At 34.6% G+C, this 18,854-nt stretch overlaps 1 protein-coding gene across 2 annotated transcripts in view; it reads left to right on the top strand.

The window, feature by feature from the left end:
* The window catches only part of PI4K2B (phosphatidylinositol 4-kinase type 2 beta), a 25,605-nt gene extending 6,751 nt beyond the window's left edge, over positions 1-18,854 (top strand). Inside the window, exons 2-10 of one of the 2 annotated variants that reach the window (XM_085059228.1) lie at positions 1,109-1,266; positions 6,537-6,737; positions 7,248-7,379; positions 8,722-8,875; positions 10,397-10,464; positions 10,962-11,058; positions 13,544-13,677; positions 14,728-14,787; positions 17,393-18,854. In XM_085059228.1, the coding sequence (XP_084915354.1) occupies positions 1,109-1,266; positions 6,537-6,737; positions 7,248-7,379; positions 8,722-8,875; positions 10,397-10,464; positions 10,962-11,058; positions 13,544-13,677; positions 14,728-14,787; positions 17,393-17,566 (1,178 nt within the window). In that variant the 3' untranslated portion in view covers positions 17,567-18,854. The remainder of the gene's footprint in view (positions 1-1,108; positions 1,267-6,536; positions 6,738-7,247; positions 7,380-8,721; positions 8,876-10,396; positions 10,465-10,961; positions 11,059-13,543; positions 13,678-14,727; positions 14,788-17,392) is intronic. The other variant, XM_085059227.1, reaches the window with a different exon arrangement.

Below are 18,854 nucleotides of genomic sequence, written 5' to 3'. Positions count from 1 at the left end.
TATGCTTTTTAAGTGTTTTTGTTTGGAGTCCATGTTACTGCTTGTGAGTGGTGCATGCAAGCAAGTGCTAATGTTCTAAAAAGCTTCAAAAACTGTCCTGAGCTACAAGGAAAGTTTTTTTGGTTTTTTTTTAATTCTCCCCAAACTGTTAAGGAGTCTCTTTTCTGAATGGATTCTGTGGTGGTTGTCATTCCAGAAGGATGTATGTTAAATTTCTTCAATTGCTGGAATGGGAACAGAGCAACTTTATCTGTAAATTTTTAATTTAGACTAATGTTTGTTCATGCAGAAATGAGCCCTGATGCACAGGTCAATTAGAATGCACTTGGTGAACATGTGGAACAATCCCAGCCTTAAAAGTAAGGTATAATAATCTACAGTATCAAAACTTGTGAAGAAATAGTTAAAAAAAATTGGAAGATCAATAGTATTCTGGTACCTTCCTTTCTAGTTGTCTTTCTAAATGTTTGCGTAGAGTCATAGAGTTTGCACAAATGTCTGCACAGACCTGGGTGTTTGGTCAGGGTGTAAAGAAATGCTCCAAGTCGCATGCAGTGTATTAAGGCTGGAATAGTGCTGGTGTGCAGGACTTCCCTGCCAAGTTCGTGCCACTTGTAAGTGCTACATGTAACAGGTTATTCAGTGGATTAACTTCCTTGTGTCTTAACAGGTAATAAACATGTTAGCCGAGCTCTTCAATGGTACAATACCATTCTGATAGTGGGTAATGGGCAGTGTGCTTCCAGGACAAAAAAGTAACATGTAAAATCTTTCATGATCTTTTTAAAGTTGTGACTTTGGACTTCTTTTTTCTTAGATTTTTTTCATAAATAAATATTAAAAGAAGAAATCCTTGAGAATGGTAAATACTTAGCAGTGGTAGTGTCAAATTTCTTGTTGCAGATTTGGCTGATTTACTTTAAACAAAAAGTTGATTAGACATGGATAAATCAGTGGAAAAACTTGCACTGATTAAATGGAACAGATTTTTCAGCCTGCTGTTGAATGGGTGTCAACAGGGGAGGCTATTGGCTTATCAGTGTGTTTTGCTTATGTTTAATTTGTAGTACAAGTTGCACTTAAGACTGGTTGTTTTCTTGTTTTTCAGGGCATACAGGACATTCTGCAGATATGAATATATTTTTAGATGATCCAGAATTTGCAGAAATTATTCTGAGAACAGAACAAGCTATAGAGTGTGGAGTTTTTCCAGAAAGAATCTCTCAAGGATCCAGTGGGAGTTACTTTGCTAAGGATCCAAAAGGGGTGAGCATGTTACTGCAAAGTCAGACACACCATCAGCAGCAAGCTGAAAATGGAAATTCAGAAATTCTGTTTATATGCAAATTAATTTGAATAAGTTATTTAATAATTTATTGTATGCCAAAATTTATTTTGGAAAAAGCAATGCAAGCAATACTTAGATTTCTAATTATGTTTTGCTCCATAAGCTAGGGCAAAATAACTGTTATTTCTTTGCTGCAGTTTTATCATGTTTTTAATGATCTGCACCAAAGAAATAGGGAGAGACTAAAAGGGCCTCTAACATCTGAAAACAATTCAGGAATTCTCTTGTGCAGAATGTTTTTCTCTGTATGTTTTAATTGGTTTTTGCCCAACTGAGCTGATTTCACTATGGTTTAAGTTTCTTTAGCTAAGCCTCCTATATTTTTCTCTTTTTTTCTTAGATAGTCTTTTATTTAGGCCACGTTTTCTTTCTCATACATGGTTGGTAGATGGGTGAGAAAAGCAATATATCAAATCTACTTTTTAACTTGTGCTTGTCTGCTGAATTTTAACTGGAAGATTTAGTTTCCTTTTTGGAAGATTTGTTATGCCCTTGTGTAATGGCAAATGGTACCTTGAATAGCAATCATCAGTGAGGTGTCCTAAGGTTACTGTGAGACAGAGAAGTGATAGTTACCTGAATATCTGTCTTGAAAAGTAACATTTGGTTAGCATTATTTTGTAAGAGGAAATGGTATCTCAGACATACTTTCACATTGTTTTCTTTAAAACAGAAATACTTTGCTACTGACCTGTTTCACAAAGTAAGACCTTCAGCTGCTCAGCTTTTGTTAATTTGTCACATCTGATTTTATTTTAAGCTCAATCAGCAGTTTTTAAGTCTTAGATAGATGTAGATGTTCATTAATCCTGAAGATCCCGGTTGTGCTAGAAATGGAAGTTGGAACACTTCGAATACCTAGATTTTTCAGAGCATGTTCAAGATTGCTGTTATTCCATGTGTTCCCATAACAGTAATTTCACTTTCATTTAGGAAGTGATACGGTTTTTGTTTAGCTTTAAGTCATATTATTGGTAGTTACAAAATATATTCCTGTTTTGCCAGTTAATTTTCATAGTTATTTAGTTTGTTTTAATGGCAATTTTCTAGTGATAGTTTTTACATTTTATTGGATAAATGATTTTTCTTTTTTTGGAGTGGTTACCTGACTTTATAAAAGTAAATATAACAATTTATTATTTTATTTTTTATGGAAAGTGGCAGAACCACCTGTGTAAAATCTTCTGAAAACTGCAGTTCATGTGCCTGTGTTCCAGGAACATTTGTTAGTAATGATCCCATTCATTCTGGTGGAGAAAATAAAAAGTTGGTTGGGAAGGAGGGTCTCCTTTTTGAAACCTGAAGGAAAAATTCTTTCTGTAATGGCTCTGTGGGATTCTTGTTATCCCATGCAATGTTGTAAATATAAAAACCAGACTTCCAACTTCAGGTCACTCCCTATTTCAGTGGCTTAGATCTCTGTAGACTTTCTGGTTGTGGGCTTTATTACACATATTCAAACGTCATGATATTTTTAAAGTAGTATTTTGAATTAGGTTTATATCTTATTAAATGTGCAATAGGAAAAATGTAAGTAATCAAATACTTAAATGATGCTTAAATCAATAGTTTTTCAAAAATTCAGTGCATGATGTATCAAAAGAATAGAGTGTCAATCTAAAAATGCTTTACAACTGATTTAGTGCTTTTTTTTTCATCTTTTTCTTTACACTGTGCAATCAAGATTTTTTTATCCTTAGTTAGTAGAGAAATCACTAGGGGAAAAAAATCATACTTGTACCATATGTGCAAATCTGTTTTGTCTAAAGCTTATCTAGGTTGATTTGCTGGTTTTTGGTCACTAGCAAATGCCTGAGATACTCGCTGAGCCCTGGGGCTGGTGAGAGAGTACTTTTTTGTACATTTTTGTATAAACATAACCAAATTGGATGGGGGTTATTATTCCTTGTTTTTTATGTGGTGATTTTCTTGTTGGTTTTACTGTTCTTTTGCTAGGTTGTTTGTGTTCCTAGTTAAGTTTCTGGTAGGAAAGGACTTGCTCTCCTCCCTTATGCAGGTCATTGATTTGAATGTAAGTATTTAGGAAAAATGAAGATTGAGAAAAGAAGACTTTATTTTATATGGTTCAGAAAGAATTGACTGCAAAATAAGAAAGTGTTAGGGATATGGGACTGTGAGAATAATGATACTGAGTTCTTAGTGGGCTTTAAATTTTGCTTTTATTCTAGAGCTTTTCTGTGTTTGGTGTCCATATTAAAGGTCTGATAAAACTTCATTTTGTCAATAGTGCAACTTTCATGTGTAGAATGGATTTCAGATCCTGTTGAGTATTGCATCATTCCACTTCAGACCAGTTCTGTGACTTGCTTTCTCCTATTCCTCTTGAGTAATCTCTTCTTTCTTATGCTGTGAAGGAGCTCATTAAAGATGTGCTAAGCGTTCTTACTGGTCAGCTTCTGAAGTGTTTGCCCAAAATGAATACCAAACTACAGGTAAAATAAGCTGCTTCCATTAGGTCACCTTATGTGCTGATTTGGTTTTGTGAGAAACATAAAATTCAAATAGCCTAATTAAAATCAGCTTTTTGCATGTCTTGGCAAAAATGGTGTAGTTGCATAGTGAGATGACATTCAGTATTTAAGAAGCATTATTGCCAAAGGGTTGAATATTTCTGCATGTGTCATTCATTGTGTAAGTAATAAATAAAAGACATCATGTCTCTTACAAATTGTTCTGCAATATGTTCCTGACAGTTTCAACTAATTGCTAGTGCTAATGGAGTCAGTCTGTAAATTGTTTTTGACTGGCAAAATTAAGACTGGCCTTGGTAGCTTGTTCTATAGATTGAACTATTTGGTTCTACTTTGGTCCTCAAGAGCAGTTGCTCTGCAAACTTTTGCAAAGTTCTAACTTCAGCAAGACCTTGAAAACTGTATCTTGATTTGACAGTATAGCACAGTACAGTCCAGGCAAGTAATAGAATGAGCTAAGCTCCTTTTTCAAATGGGCACTTATTAGGAAGTATTAGCCAGAGAGTGATTCAGAAGAGATAATTAAAGGTTTGGCATGTACTTCTAGATACACCACAATGATTCTGAGAAATGCAAAGCTGCTAGCTTTGTTTTAAGCAGGTAGATACATGTGATTCAAGAAGAAAAAACTAAATTTTTTAAAAATTCTCCACTTAACATTAGAATTTTTACTAAAGTAGTATACTAAGTGTTGTGATTTAAAAATAAAATAATAATAAATAGTAAAATATTAAAAAAACATGCTGGCCTTTCACATTGCATAGAATATTTATTGTAAGTATAACCATTTGTGTAGGTCTAAGTTGAATTTTGTCTGTGCAGTTGTGTTCATGGTTTTGAATGCATCCTTAGAGTCACAGGTAACAGCATACCAAACCCAAGAGAATTCTTGTCAATTTGTTTCTGACTCTGTTGATAGGACACTTATTTTATAGTATGAATGCAAAAAATGGTATTTTGTAACTTAGTTTTCCTTGTAGTTAATTGGAATAAATCAACGTAGGTGGATGAGACAGATGATGCTACTAATGCCTGGTGTCTTGTATATCTGTTTACAAACTGAATGAAGTTTTCTGTACTTACTCTGTCTTGCACAATCTTGGACAAAGCAAGATTGTCTTGGAAAAATTGATTGAAATTTTTTTTAACCAAAAAATTGGTTGAAAGTTCTCTGGAAGCTAAACCAGCTGGTCAGATCCTCTCCCTAATCCATCTGAATCAGCAGCTACTGAAGAATACTGCTAGTTTCTGACTGCCAGCAATCATGTTCATGACCTGAGTGGGAATCAGCTTTGAATGTTGGTACAGCAACGGGCAGTGTTCAGCTTGTTGAGATATTCACTTTTTTTTCCAATAAGGATTCAATGAAGTACCAATATGGGAAAATGCTTCTTAAACAGTTGTCCTTAAATGTTTATTAGAAATAATTTGATATACTTGCCATTGTCCAGTGAGAAAGAATGAAGATGCAGCATTTCTACAGCATTCCACCTGAGCTACAGAGTCATTATGTGAACTTCATGCACCAGGCCAGGGTTTATCATAGACCATTGAAAAGTTATATAGTGTGGTAATAACCTTGTGGTTTGAGGTTAACAAATATAGAATTCTATGTGGAAGGCAGCTTGAGGAATTATCTATTAATGCCTGTGCTATGAACCAGGATTATTTTAACATGATTCTTGAGGAATGTCTAACCTGTTGTTAGTTGCACCCTGTTTTGGAGAGTGCAGAACCTGGCTGCCTGTTCCAGTCTCAAGCTGCACTTAAGTTTCAAAAGAATTTCTTTTTTGCAACTTATCTGCTGTGATTTAAGCCTGTCATTTTTTGGCTTGTTAACAGTAAATGTGTTGTTTCTTTTTTTTGCTTTAGCAACCTGTTCTGTAGTTCATCATACCTCAGTCTTCTCTTAGCTTAAGCGTTCCCTGTTCCTACTGTCTTTCATTATTCACATATTTTGTGCTTATTCTAATTTTTTTCAGCTTTCTCCCGTTTGTTAACAACTTTCTTGAAGCATAGTGCCCAAAATTGGACACAGGGTTCTGAATAAAAATTATACCATTTACTATGTGTCTCTAATATAAACGGTGGCTGATGGTCAGTCAGCTTTGAGTTGAGGAATCTGCAGCAATGGTAAATTACATCACTCTTGGGAATTGCAACATGGAGAACCTTTTGATCCATTCAAACTCAGGGCAATAAGAAAAATAGATTTAAAAAGAGAAAATATATCAGTTGATTTTTAGTGTTCTATATGTTTGTCACTTTCCTGGAGCCATTATGTCCCTGAAATAGCTGGTCAGTGAGTTGTTGGTGGGCTGAAAACTATTTTTAAAGCTACTTTTAAAACCTATTTAAAAAACATAAGACAAATATATGTGTGTGTGTGTGTGTATATTTTCCAAAATGCAGCCCATTTTAATTTTGACAAAACGTTTTGAAAAAGTAAATGTTGGTTTGGATTTTCTCTTACGAAGAGCTTACTTTGAATTTGTACTAATCCTAAAGAAGCACTTCATGACAATTTTATTTGGAATTTAATTTTTTAGTTTTATTATTTCATCATCTAAAAAGAGCAACTATAAAATGCACTGGATAGGATTTAACCAGTATTTTCAAATTACTAATTTTCAAACTAATTTTAATATTTTGCAACTCAAAGTGCTCATATTTTAATTTTGTATTATTTATTTTAGAAAATTATTGGAGTGTTCAAACCAAAATCTGAAGAGCCTTATGGACATCTAAATCCAAAATGGACCAAGTATTTTCACAAAATTTGTTGTCCTTGCTGCTTTGGCAGAGGATGCCTTGTTCCAAATCAGGGATATCTCTCTGAAGCTGGTGCCTATCTTGTGGATGAGAAGCTGGGGCTTGGAGTTGTACCTAAAACTAAGGTAAAAGTTAAAACACAGAAATTATTGAGTTTAAAAAAAAAAAAAAAAAGCAACAGATTTGTCAGTCTCAGAACTGTGCTTGAGTAGATATCTTTGTGTATCATGTGTGTTATCTATAAGTCATTTATAAACTATTGCAAGTACCAAGGCACAGGGGTTTGGTGTAGAAATAGTGACTGTGATTTTTGTTTTAAAGGGTAAGTTTGAGATCTGAATTGAATCTCTTCTTTCTTGCATTTCTTGCATCTTCTTTCTTGCATTTTCTGATACTTTCTGTGCTTCGTGTTTTGATGAGATGCAAATTTGCAAAAATCAGCATATAAAATTCCCATTTTTGTTTGGGACTTGTAAAATAGGGAATATTCACCTTTTCATATAAAATTTATCTGTTGAAAATGCCTGGTGCTTGCTTCTTGGTTTTTTGTTTTTTTTTTGTTTTATAGCTGAGCATAAAATTTACAATTGAAAAAATGAGGAATTCTGAGCTGTGTTTAACTTTCATATTTTAAGGTTGTCTGGCTTGTCAGTGAGACCTTTAATTACAGTGCAATAGATCGTGCAAAGTCAAGAGGAAAAAAATATGCTTTAGAGAAAGTGCCAAAAGTTGCTAAAAAATTTAATCGCATTGGACTACCTCCTAAGGTAAGATGAAAAATAAGTAATTTGTGCACTTCCTGGTTCTTAGGCAAAACTTTGAGTTTTTTTAAAAAAGGGTGTTTATAAGTAACTTCAACAGTAGAAGAAAGAAACTTGCTGCTTGTTGAAAACTATCTGAAATTTGATACATATGACTGTTTCCATGCAAAATGTATCCACTCTTGCATCATTCCTTCATTTGAACTATTTTAATAATCTGTCACTCTTTGTTTCAGTATACAGTCCGGTTTTCTGCTGAAGTAGTAATTGTTATATATCTCACTTTTGTTCTGTTCATTGATTGCATACTACCTTACCTTTCAGTGTCATATTTGATAATGTAACTCTGGTTTTTTCCCTGCAATTTTTCTAATTTTTAAATTTCTTGTGGGGTCTTTTTGCCTCCTATTGGTTTTTTAAAAATTCTTTTGGGTAGCCTATTGTTGTGTTCTTCCTAACTTCCTTTTGTCTTATGTGCAGACTACACTGACTAAAAACCTCACATCTTTCTTGCCTAATGAGCCTTACTGTATCCCCAAAATATCACCACACTGTTCTAATCCTAAGCTTTTAAAACACAAATTACGTACAGCTTGGGTAATCCACTTGTGTCAGTTCCCAGCAGTGTAGTTCCATGTGACATGGGTTGTGCAAGCTTGTATGAGCATGGTTATTCCACATGCTGTGTGTTTATCTATCTGCATTTTAGTTCTCAAATACAAATTCTTGAATTTTAATCTCGAGCAGCTTTCACATACATGTGGAGCCTATGCCAACTTTCATGTTCTTCCTTGGACTCTTAGGAAATGCATTTCAGTCATTTTTATGCAAAAAGGATCTGTCTTGAAAAAATGGTTAATTCTGCTCTTACCAGTGAATGTTTAAGGCTTTTCAGAGAGGAGGACTTTTCTCTTCTCTTGTAATTTTTAGTGAGTTTTCTCTGAACTATTGAAGCAAGTGTTTCCAATGAAAAAGAGAACAGATGTTACTTCTTTCTCTTTGTTTCATGTATTTCTTATAATACTATGTGTTCATTTACATCAAGCTGTCTTACTACATTTTATTCCTGGTAAACTCGGTGAGTGTTTAAAAAAATACTTTAAAAAAATCACCACCAGAACTCCCAGAAACCTACCCTCACATGATTTGACTCTTACCTATTTAGGAATATATCAATGAAAGAGAAACCACTTTTTTTTTTTCTTTTAGATTATATATTTATTTTAAAAAATGTCATACTTCCTGTGCTCTGAACTTTGAAAGTATGTAATGAATTTTTCCGGTAATGTTGATTACTTGCATGACCTACCCATGTGTATTTTCCAAATGCAGTTTCTTAATATTTCAGGTTGGCTCCTTCCAGCTGTTTGTTGAAGGATATAAGGAAGCTGACTACTGGCTCAGGAAGTTTGAAACTGATCCTTTACCTGAGAACACAAGGAAAGAATTTCAGTCTCAATTTGAAAGACTGGTTATCTTGGATTATGTCATCAGAAATACAGGTAATTGTTAGTGTCTCTTGGTATCGATCCATTTTTGTGAGGCAGAAAGCAATGCTGGCTGAAAGCATGTGCTTAAGGCTTTTAATGCATTTCAGATGCTTTTCTCACAATTAAAGGCCATAAAGATGCATTTTAAATTTAAAAATATTTACTTTGGATTAAAACATTAAATATGGCAGTACAAAAACAATCCAAACAACCCTTTGTGATTGTTCCTCGCTATTTTAGTCAACATTAGAAGTCAAGAACAAATGCTTTCATTGTGCTTTAATTCTGTGTGTGGGCTATTAACTGTTTCCCCCAATTAGGATAAAGGATGGTGGGGTATCAGGGCCCATAAGAAAAGCCATGACTACAATTCCTTTTTTGCTAAGCTGGAGCTGATAATAGCACAGTTTCACATCAGCTCACAATAGTTCATGTTCACTGTGTAGAAACTGAAATACCACTGCGATGTGTCCCTCTCAGTTCTCCTGCATTACTGTTTCTTTCACTTAAAAGCTAGGATTCTTCTGTTACCTGTGTAGGTGAATTACTTCTTGAGGAATCCAAAGGCAGTTTTACGTTAAAATATTTACTTTGCTGCTTTGTCAGAAATGAGCATTTTTGCTTTTATTCAGACATACCTGGTCTAGCTCATTTTTCTTTCCTCAAATTCTCTCTTTTTAGAAGCAAACTAGAAGAAAGTTTCATAAGAACATGATACTTGCTAGCTTTTGCTATGTTCTATTAGTTTTATCAAATGAACCTCATTGTTTCCAAACAGTGTTTTTTGACATTCTTAAAATTGTGAGGCAAATACTCAAAATGCAAAACCTTATTACATTGATGATTTTACCTTCATCTGACATATCTAATCATAACAGAACATGAAAATCTGATGATGATTAAACTTAAGAGAGCACCTTAAAATGGCAGAAGGTCCTACAAATCTATGCAGTCATCCTCTGGCTGAAAGACCTCAGAGTGTTCAATCTCTCAGTTTTGTCTGAACAGTGCAGACATTTTCAGCTTCTTGCCATTCTTCTCTGTTTTTGCCCCCTCTCTGTCTTTGTAGAGTCTGTTTTCTCCATGTAGTCAAAGCTCACGCTATCTATAATTTTGGAGGCCTTCCCCATTTCCTCATCAGCATTAAAACAAGCTTAAAAATTAAGTCATTGTGGTCTGATAGTGTTTTCCTCAGGAAAAATGAACACCACAACCAATCTTTCTGCGTAAATTGTATGAAAATAGTTTATTTTGGCTTTCTTGATATTTTGCTGCATGTTCAGCCAGTTGGGGAACCTAAAGAAGTGGTAGATACCTAAGAACACAGGGTAAATTTATGGTCTTTCCACTGAATCAGTCACCTATACAATTCAGTAAAACTAAACCACATGTATTGTGATGGGAAAACCCCTTTTGGAACAGTTTTGCCTCATTCCATGGGTCAAGTGTCAGTTTACAATATTGTTGTATGTCACTCTAGATGATGATTTCTTTATAAATGACATGTTTTGACATGTATCTTCCTGTTTAAAGACAGAGGTAATGACAACTGGTTAGTCAGGTACGAAAAACAAGATGATACACTTGATCTGTCAGATAAGGTAAGACAATTGTACTCTGAAACTTATATTCTTTAAATTGTTTAGTTTTGTAGCTTGATCTTGCTGAAGATTAAGGGCATGTCCGTAATCCTGGTACATGGATACCTCAAGAAATATAACTACAAATTATTATAGGCAAAATGAGTGGAAAAGCTATTTTGATTAGACTAGGTGGAACAGTGCTAGAAATTTTTATTGTTCTGTATTTTTGCTCTGCTAGCTTGGGCTGTAATAACAATAACAATGTCCACTGTTGCTCAGGCACATTTCTTCATCTCTTTGTGCTCTGCTTATCTTGTATTTGGGGAAGGGTTTCTTTTTAATGGTGGTAGAGTAAGAAATTATATGGGGTGTTGTTTACTTGGATACTGCTTTATATTGTTTAAGTTGAATTTAACCTGTGAAGCTTCAAAGTATATTATTTAGTATTTTTAATGTGTTTTACTGTTTGTGTAAGCACATAAGTATCACTTACTTTTTAAATATTCCTTCTGTAGGATAGCCAATGGACTATAACTAAAGAATCTATTAAAATTGCTGCAATTGACAATGGTTTAGCATTCCCTTTTAAGCATCCTGATGAGTGGAGGGCATGTGAGTACTGCATTCTTCAATCATCTTCCTTTTAGGAGAGTAACTTCCAAAGAAGTAATTTTGTGGTGTTGTAGTAAAAAACTAAGAAATCATCACTGTAGCTATATATTGAAATTTTAAATAATGTACTTTTCTTAGAAAGTTAGCAACAAAAGCCATTTTTGCAATGGCATACATGATCTGGTTCTTGTTTGTATTTTTTACCTTTAAACAATATTAATACATGGACACTCATAAATATAGTACTGTATGTAAAGAAACTAATGGTGGACTTGGAAGAATTTAGCAACGTTTCTTACACATGTTTTCTTGAAAAATGTGGTGGAAAATAACTTGAGTGCAAGGATATGCAAGTTGTCCCTCTATTGGCCAAATTTTTATTTCAAAATGAAGGTACTGTTGAAGGAGGACAAGTAGGCAGGTGTTTTTTCCCTGTTCTCAGCTTTAAAGCTAAAGCTGAGTAACTGACTTTGTAGAAGTTAGTATTTAGTTAGTCCATTTTCCATCTGCTTGAAAATACTATTACTGTTAAAGGGAGATTGTTTTTGACCCCATCTCTGACTACTTATTGTTAGAAGGGAAGGGCCCAACAGGGTTTGCAATGACTTCTGTGGGCTATTATCCAATCAGGTAATTATGGTAGTTAAGTGTGGGCTAGTTATGCTGTCAAAAGGCTAGTTAAGTACTCCACCCAGAGCTCTGTGTAGTCTCTGTCTTGATACTCAATATTGTCCTACATATCTTTTGGCTACAGTCACTTCTGTAGCTGTTCCAAAGACAGAGCAATTATTGCTTGTTTTATACCATCTTCAGCATCAAAAGGAATAAATTTGCATGATCCTTTAGAATTCTTTTGCAGCTGGACAGGTGTGTGATAATTTTGTAAAAGTAAACTTGTAGCATAATGTTTACAAATTGCAGTCTCTAACCACCTAGAGGATGGTTTTGATGACTGGGGCTGGTTGGTCATAGAGGCTAACCTTCTCAAAGCCTGAGAGCAGCATTTGCAAAAGGCAGAAAGCTGGCAGAAAGCATGGATGAACAGGAAACTCCTGACTAAACTGGGATGCAAAATTTAAGTACATTAAAAAAAAGAAAAAAGAAAAAAATACGTAGAGACTTCCCTGAAAAAATAGAGAATTTGTCCAAAAGTGCAAGGATGGAGTTTGGAATGTCAAAGCTCAGCTGGAGTAAAGCTAGCAGAGAACATAAAGGGCAACAAGAAAGGGTTGAGTAAATTAGAAGTGGGAGTGGGACTGAAGAAAAGTGTGGCAAAGACACAAAGGCAAAAGGCATAAGAAAGAACAAGTTACTCAATACTGACTTGGCCTCACTTTTCACTTGTAAGTTTTTTGCTTTCAGGCTCTTGGATCTCAAAGCTCTTAAGTAGAGGCCCTGGGAATGAATCCCTAAAGCAGAAGAAAGAGAGCACTTAAGGAAAATGGCCATACAAAAATTCATAGGAATAGATGGGATGCACTGGAAACAGTGGGAGCAGGCTTATGCTATTGTAATGCAGTTTTCTCATCACTCTTGAAACATTAAAATAATGTGATAGGTTATTTCAGTCTCTATGAAGACTGTGGAATGAATCCTCCTGGAAGCTGTGTTCAGGCACAGGAAGAACAAGAAGGTGATGGGGAAGCCAGCATGGATTTACCAAGGACAAACTGTGCTTGAATGACTAGACAGCTTTTAATGATGACAGGTTCAGTGGCTGAGGAGTGGGCAGTGAATACTGATTTTTTTTTTTTCTTGACTTCGATGAGGGCTTCTACATGCTCTGTTGTATTATTGTAACAAGATATGAAAGCAAGATATCAACTGAACAGACTGTGAGCTGTGTGGAAGAGTGGCTGGAATGTCAGACTCAAATGGCTGTGGGCAGTGTGAGGAAGTTTAGGGGGTGGCTTGCTGCTCATGACTTTTCTCAGCTCCTGCAATTAATAGTTTGGTGCCTTTTTTAACATCTGATAACATTAATTACTTTTGCAATATAATTTGGAAAAAGCTAACAGCCATTACATGAAAAGCTATGAATGTGTTTCTCTCAACATGCTTGGCAGAAAGAATTTAAAAAATTAAAAATTATATTAAAAATAGTAGCTACTTTTTTGTTGATTCTTCAATTTGAGTCAAATACCTGAAAGCTTTTTATTTGATTGCATCTATTATTTTACCACAAAGGAAACTGTATTACTAAACTAGGGGAAGGCCTCTACTGTTGCTCACAGTGATTTATTTATATACCTTTTTTATGTATTGCTTCAACTAAATAGTTATTGCTTAATATATTCTCACTGTTTGAAAAAATGGCTTAGCAATTGTAAAGCTGCTCTGGTTACTGTAGCCAAGGGAGAGGTGTGGGGTAACAATGTTGGGAAAAAGGGAATGTTACTGAGAACTTGCAGTAGGTAGCAGAGTACTCAACTGAGAATTTAATTTTTGCTTGTTTATCATTAAGTGCACTGTTTTTTTGCATTAGATCCCTTTCACTGGGCTTGGCTTCCTCAAGCAAAAGTTCCTTTCTCTCAGGAGACCAGAGACCTAGTTCTTCCTCGCATTTCTGATATGAACTTCGTACAGGACCTTTGTGAAGACCTTTATGAGCTATTTAAGGTGAATCAAGTGCTTCTTTGAACTGACTGTTCCTGAAGTAGCTGATACTTGTAATGGGGCAGTTACATTCATAAAAACAAAAACCATCTGACCTCTGAATGTCATGATGCTATTTTACCTCTAACATTGGCATGGTAGAAAGCGTTTATGTAATTATAAGGAAACTGTCACCAGTGTGGTTAATTGACAGTAATTAGCTCATCTGAAAACATAAATTACCAATTAAATATCTAAGTTTCACGTAATCAATTAAAACTAGTTTACTTTTACAGCACAAATCTGCGTAAAAATTGCATTTAACATACTTAAAGTGTTGTGTAGCCACTTAAACTGTAGCAGCCTGAGGAACCCATATTTTTCGTATACTTAATTTTATATGCATATATTGTGCTAAGATGATGCTGAAATCTTGACCATATTGAAAGTCAAACTCACTTTCAAGATACTGCTCTGCTACAGTATTGGCATGTAAAGACTGTCCTTCTCGAAAACATTTCATAAACATTTGTGTCAGATGTTCAAGTGAAATAATCCGGTTGAGGATTTAAAATTTTCAATTCTTTTAACTTGTAATGGAAATGCAGCTGTAATGTCAAAACTAGATCCTGAAACACATTTTTGCAATAGTTGCATCTTCGACTCACTTGTATTCAAAATGCCTCTGGGTTTGTTAGTTAAGTATTATTAAATCTGAGGAGGAAATACTCTTCTGCTAGAGTTATTCTGAAAGAAAGAGCAGGGTAACACTGTGTGATGGTATTAAGTCTGGTATCTACCAGCTATTGGTATTTACCAATGCCCAAAAGTGGTATCCACAGATGTATTTTATTTTATTATGTGGAACAGTCTTCATTTTCATGTATGTAAACTTGATGCAATAAATAGACCTTTTTGTGATTCATACTAGGATTCTATTTGAAGCTTTCAAAAATTATTATGGTGTGGGTAAACATGACTATGCATGTTATGACAATGATGAATTTGCATGCTAAATATATAGCCAAAAAGAAATGGATTGTTTACTATGAACTGTTTGTTTTCCTAAAAAAGACTGACAAAGGATTTGACAAGGCTACTTTTGAAAACCAGATGTCTGTTATGAGGGGCCAGGTAAGACTGCTTTCTCACATTTTTATTTATGTATTTGTCATCACTCCGCAGCTGCTTTCTTTAGAGCTACAAAAACTGACTCCTAATTAACTCAATGATACTTGAAGGTATTTTCATCTGAGAAGATTAAATTTTTCTTGAGTTTGTTCTTATTTGTAGATAGATTAAGAACATTTTATGTAAAAATAAAAAAAATAAATCAGCATACACTTTCTGCTGTTTCATCTAATTCGGTTTTATTGTTTTTGTGGGAGATGGGGAGGACTAAACTGTATATTCTTAAAAGGTATTTTAAAAATGAAAAAGAACGAGTCCTAAATTTGGATGGAAAATTTGATGTGTGATTTCATTATGCAATTAAAATAAATGTGACTTTAGATTAGAGGGATGACTTGGTTATTGAAATACCCCTCACACAAAAGCAATATTAGGTAATAAAATTCCTTCATCCTATCAAATGTTGAAACCATACTTCAAAACAGTCCAGCCATTTTCAGGTTAAAAATTTGATGATAGTTAAATGCTGGGCTGTTTTTCTTGTTTTTCTTTGTTTTCTGTTTGGTTTTTTTTTGGTTGGTTTTTTGGGGGGGTGTGTGTTTTTTTTTTTAAACACTGAAGCAAGAGAGGTGGGGTTTCTCCATCTTCCTCCTATTTTACAATTTTAGATGGGTGTGAAATACTAGAGAAGAAGCTTTAGGTAAGAACAAATTATTTAGTTAATTGTAGTCATAAAATAGCAATTTCTGCAAGTGTAAGGCAATTGGACTAGACAAATTAATAGTCCCCTTTGCCCTGAATTTATTGAATCATACTTCTTTGTGTTCATAAATTCAACATGGATAGTTTTAAGCCACACAAATCCTAGAGTGTTTTAATGCAATTTTTTCTCTGTAGAATTTCCCATATCAAGAAGTGCCTTGCGGAAGGCTGCAGCTCTGCTTATTCAAACATAATTCCAGTTAACATCTGTTGTGTGATAGATAAAAGACAGAAAACCTTACTTATTAAATTGAATTACAGGAGTTGTTTCTGAAAGAACTCTTCTGGGAAGTTTGTGTAGTCACTGGAAGGCCACTTCTTGAAGTACTCATCCATCCTAAACTGTATTAAGTAGCTTTTCTCTGATGAGACAATTGGCTACAGGGAATCTGTTGTTTAACACTTGAGGGAAAACATGATTGATATAATTGAGAGAAATGCAGCTGATGTGCTCAAAATTAATTTTCCACTGTAAAGGCTGCATCTGGACACTTTTCCCACACCCTTTACCTTATGTGGATTTTAGCAGAGATTTGTTTTAGTTTTGGGGTTTTTTACCTCTCTATAGCTATCTAAGAGTGTGCTTCATTGTGGGAAATGTCAAGTTTTCAGGCACACAAGAAATGCAGATAATGAATAATCCTTGGATGTAAGTGGAAATACATTGGCAAATAATGCCTTTTAGCATTGATTTTAAAGTTGCTTTTGGTGTAAAACTAAAGTATATTATGAGGGCATTATAGAAGACATGGCTTTCTAGATCCCATGCTCATAGATTCATTCAGTTGGGGTGAATTTGCAGCATAGCCAAAATATCTAAGTACATCCTTAAAAATGAGAATTTAAGAATTAGAAAATGAAGAATCTAGTTGATAAAGATAAGGAGACTGCAGAGAAATGTATCTTGCATGTGAGGGTCAAGGTCTTTAAATCCAAGATTCCAAGTGTAGTTAGAGACCTGTTTTTGTAAAATGTAGGGAAAAAATTTGGAAAGGGTTTCAAACCCAATGAAACAGTTCTCTGAAGAATTTAGAGTCTGAGCAATGGGTAACACATCTACAAAGAATTGCCTTAGAACTTTGAGAATGTAAATGTCAAATGGAGTTGCTGGCAGAACGAAATTGCAGTAAATAATGTAAAAGACCTTGTTGGCATTCTCTGGCCATGAAAGAGCAGAATGAGCAGAAGATCAGTAAGTCTCACAGGGAAGAAAGGGCCATTGTGCAAGGGAAAAAAGGCTTGATATTAAGGATAATGCAAATGTGTCAGTAGAGCTAAATTGAATACTTGCCTCAGTTTTCAGCAGGATAGCATTGAACATGGAGTTAAGTTATCAGGGTAGTCCATGAGCACTGAAGTTTTGGAAGGAAGATAACAGACTCCTGGGAGCTGAGGGCTGAATTTGGGTCTTGGCACTGGGTTTGGTTTGAGCTAATTATATGTCTTCATATCTTCTGATATGAAAATAATTTGTAGCTAAACTGCTGATATGTCTTATGTTCAGTTGTGTAGATGGCTTTCTTGTAAGTATATTTTTCACTAAAGGTGCAGTGCTTTCAAGAGATTTGCTAAATTTAAAATGGTCTTAGATTTTTATCTCTCAATATTTTCTGAAAATGTGGAGAGGACTGCATGATATATTCAGGAAAAGAATGGCAGTCAGCATCAGTAGGATGTATTCATGTTACCAAATAAATATTTCTCTTGCAATAGCATATCTTTTGAAATTTATTATTTAACAGCACAGTCCTCTAGAGAATTGATTTTAGGGTGGCATCTAAATTGATAAGCCTGTTAGCCAGTTTTATTTGTGCACCCTAACCTTACCTGCTTTTACTCTTTTTAGATACTAAACCTTACTCAGGCATTAAAGGATGAAAAAAGTCCCATTCAGCTTGTTCAGATGCCACGTGTGATTGTAGAGCGAAGTAGCACTGGAAGTCAGGGCCGAATTGTTCATCTGAGTAATGCATTCACACAGACCTTTCATAGCAGGAAGCCTTTCTTTTCCTCCTGGTAGCAACACAAATACGTGGGAAGAGTAAGTTTCTCTTAACTTTAGAAAGCTACTTCTGTGTAAAGGCTCTGCAATAATGTACTTCTGCTGTATACCAAGAGCTTTGACTGCCGACACCTCAGAACTTAAATTCTAAAGACTTAAGAAATGTATTTTGAATGTAATAAAAGTTTACAATTTTTGTGTCAAAATTGTGAATTCTTACGTCAGGAAATGAGAAGAATTTGTCCATACTGTATTTTTATAGGCTAAATTAATGTATTCTGAATAATATTCTGAATAAGGGAAGATAGTTTGCATATGCTAAGAAACTAATTTTGAATACAATAGGATTTTTTTGTTTAATGTAAATGTGACAATCCATATACTATCAATTTCTTTTTATATGGCCTTTACAAAATGTTCAGAATGTTATCTTTGATTGTGAAAATGCTTTTCCTTGGAATTTCTTCCTGATATTTTAAACTGGTTATAGCTTTTTGTAGACTAGTTACTTGAAAAGTCATGCACTTGAAAAAAAACCCAATCTGTCCTTGACAAACAAGTCAAAGAAAGGGAGAAGGGGGAAAAATGCTCCAAGTAGGCTTTTTTGCACGCAGGGACCAAAAATAATTAAATAGTTGAATTACAGAAAAATTCAACCCAAGTAAATACACACAGATCCTACTGTGACAAAATAGACTGAGTGTATGTTTCAGAGGTTGAAATTTCACTGTAGTGTTTAGCACTTGTATATTGAAGCACACATATGGGAATCTGTGATATTTCTTTAGAAATGCATCACGATGAAGGAATTGCACCATGTTGTTACAGGTTTGTTTTGCCATACATGTAAAAATGTGTTCATCAGTTGTCACCAGCGTGGGTCTTCTGCTAATGACAGAAGCTCTAATGTGTTCATCACAAAGCCAGTCTGCCTTCTTAATTTCTAGCTAAACACAATTTATTTGGGTTTTTTTGACTGGAAAAAAAAAAGAGAAAAAACTGGAATACCTACAGCACAGGGAATTACTTTTGTGCCCTGAATAATGTTGTGCTCACCTGCCAATTGCCATTTGAATTTATGTTTAAGTTACCTGGTTTAAGACTTGCTGGTCATGTTTCTGGGTCTGTGGCTTATGTAAGGTGGTAATTATTTTTATTTTAGTAATTTTCTGCACAGTTAAGATGGGGAAGGGGAGAAAGATTGCTGCTTTTATGAAACCTTCAGTATTTCAGACATTGCTGTATTTTGTAATTCTAAGCAATATTGTTGAACTCAGAAATAATAAAATGCTTGTATTTTATATAA

The sequence above is a fragment of the Lichenostomus cassidix genome, chromosome 4, assembly GCF_008360975.1.
Source record: "Lichenostomus cassidix isolate B80296 chromosome 4, HeHo_3.0, whole genome shotgun sequence".
Taxonomy (NCBI): domain Eukaryota; kingdom Metazoa; phylum Chordata; class Aves; order Passeriformes; family Meliphagidae; genus Lichenostomus; species Lichenostomus cassidix.
Note: the sequence above shows the minus strand (reverse complement) of the source record. Positions and strands in the feature narration are given on the sequence as shown.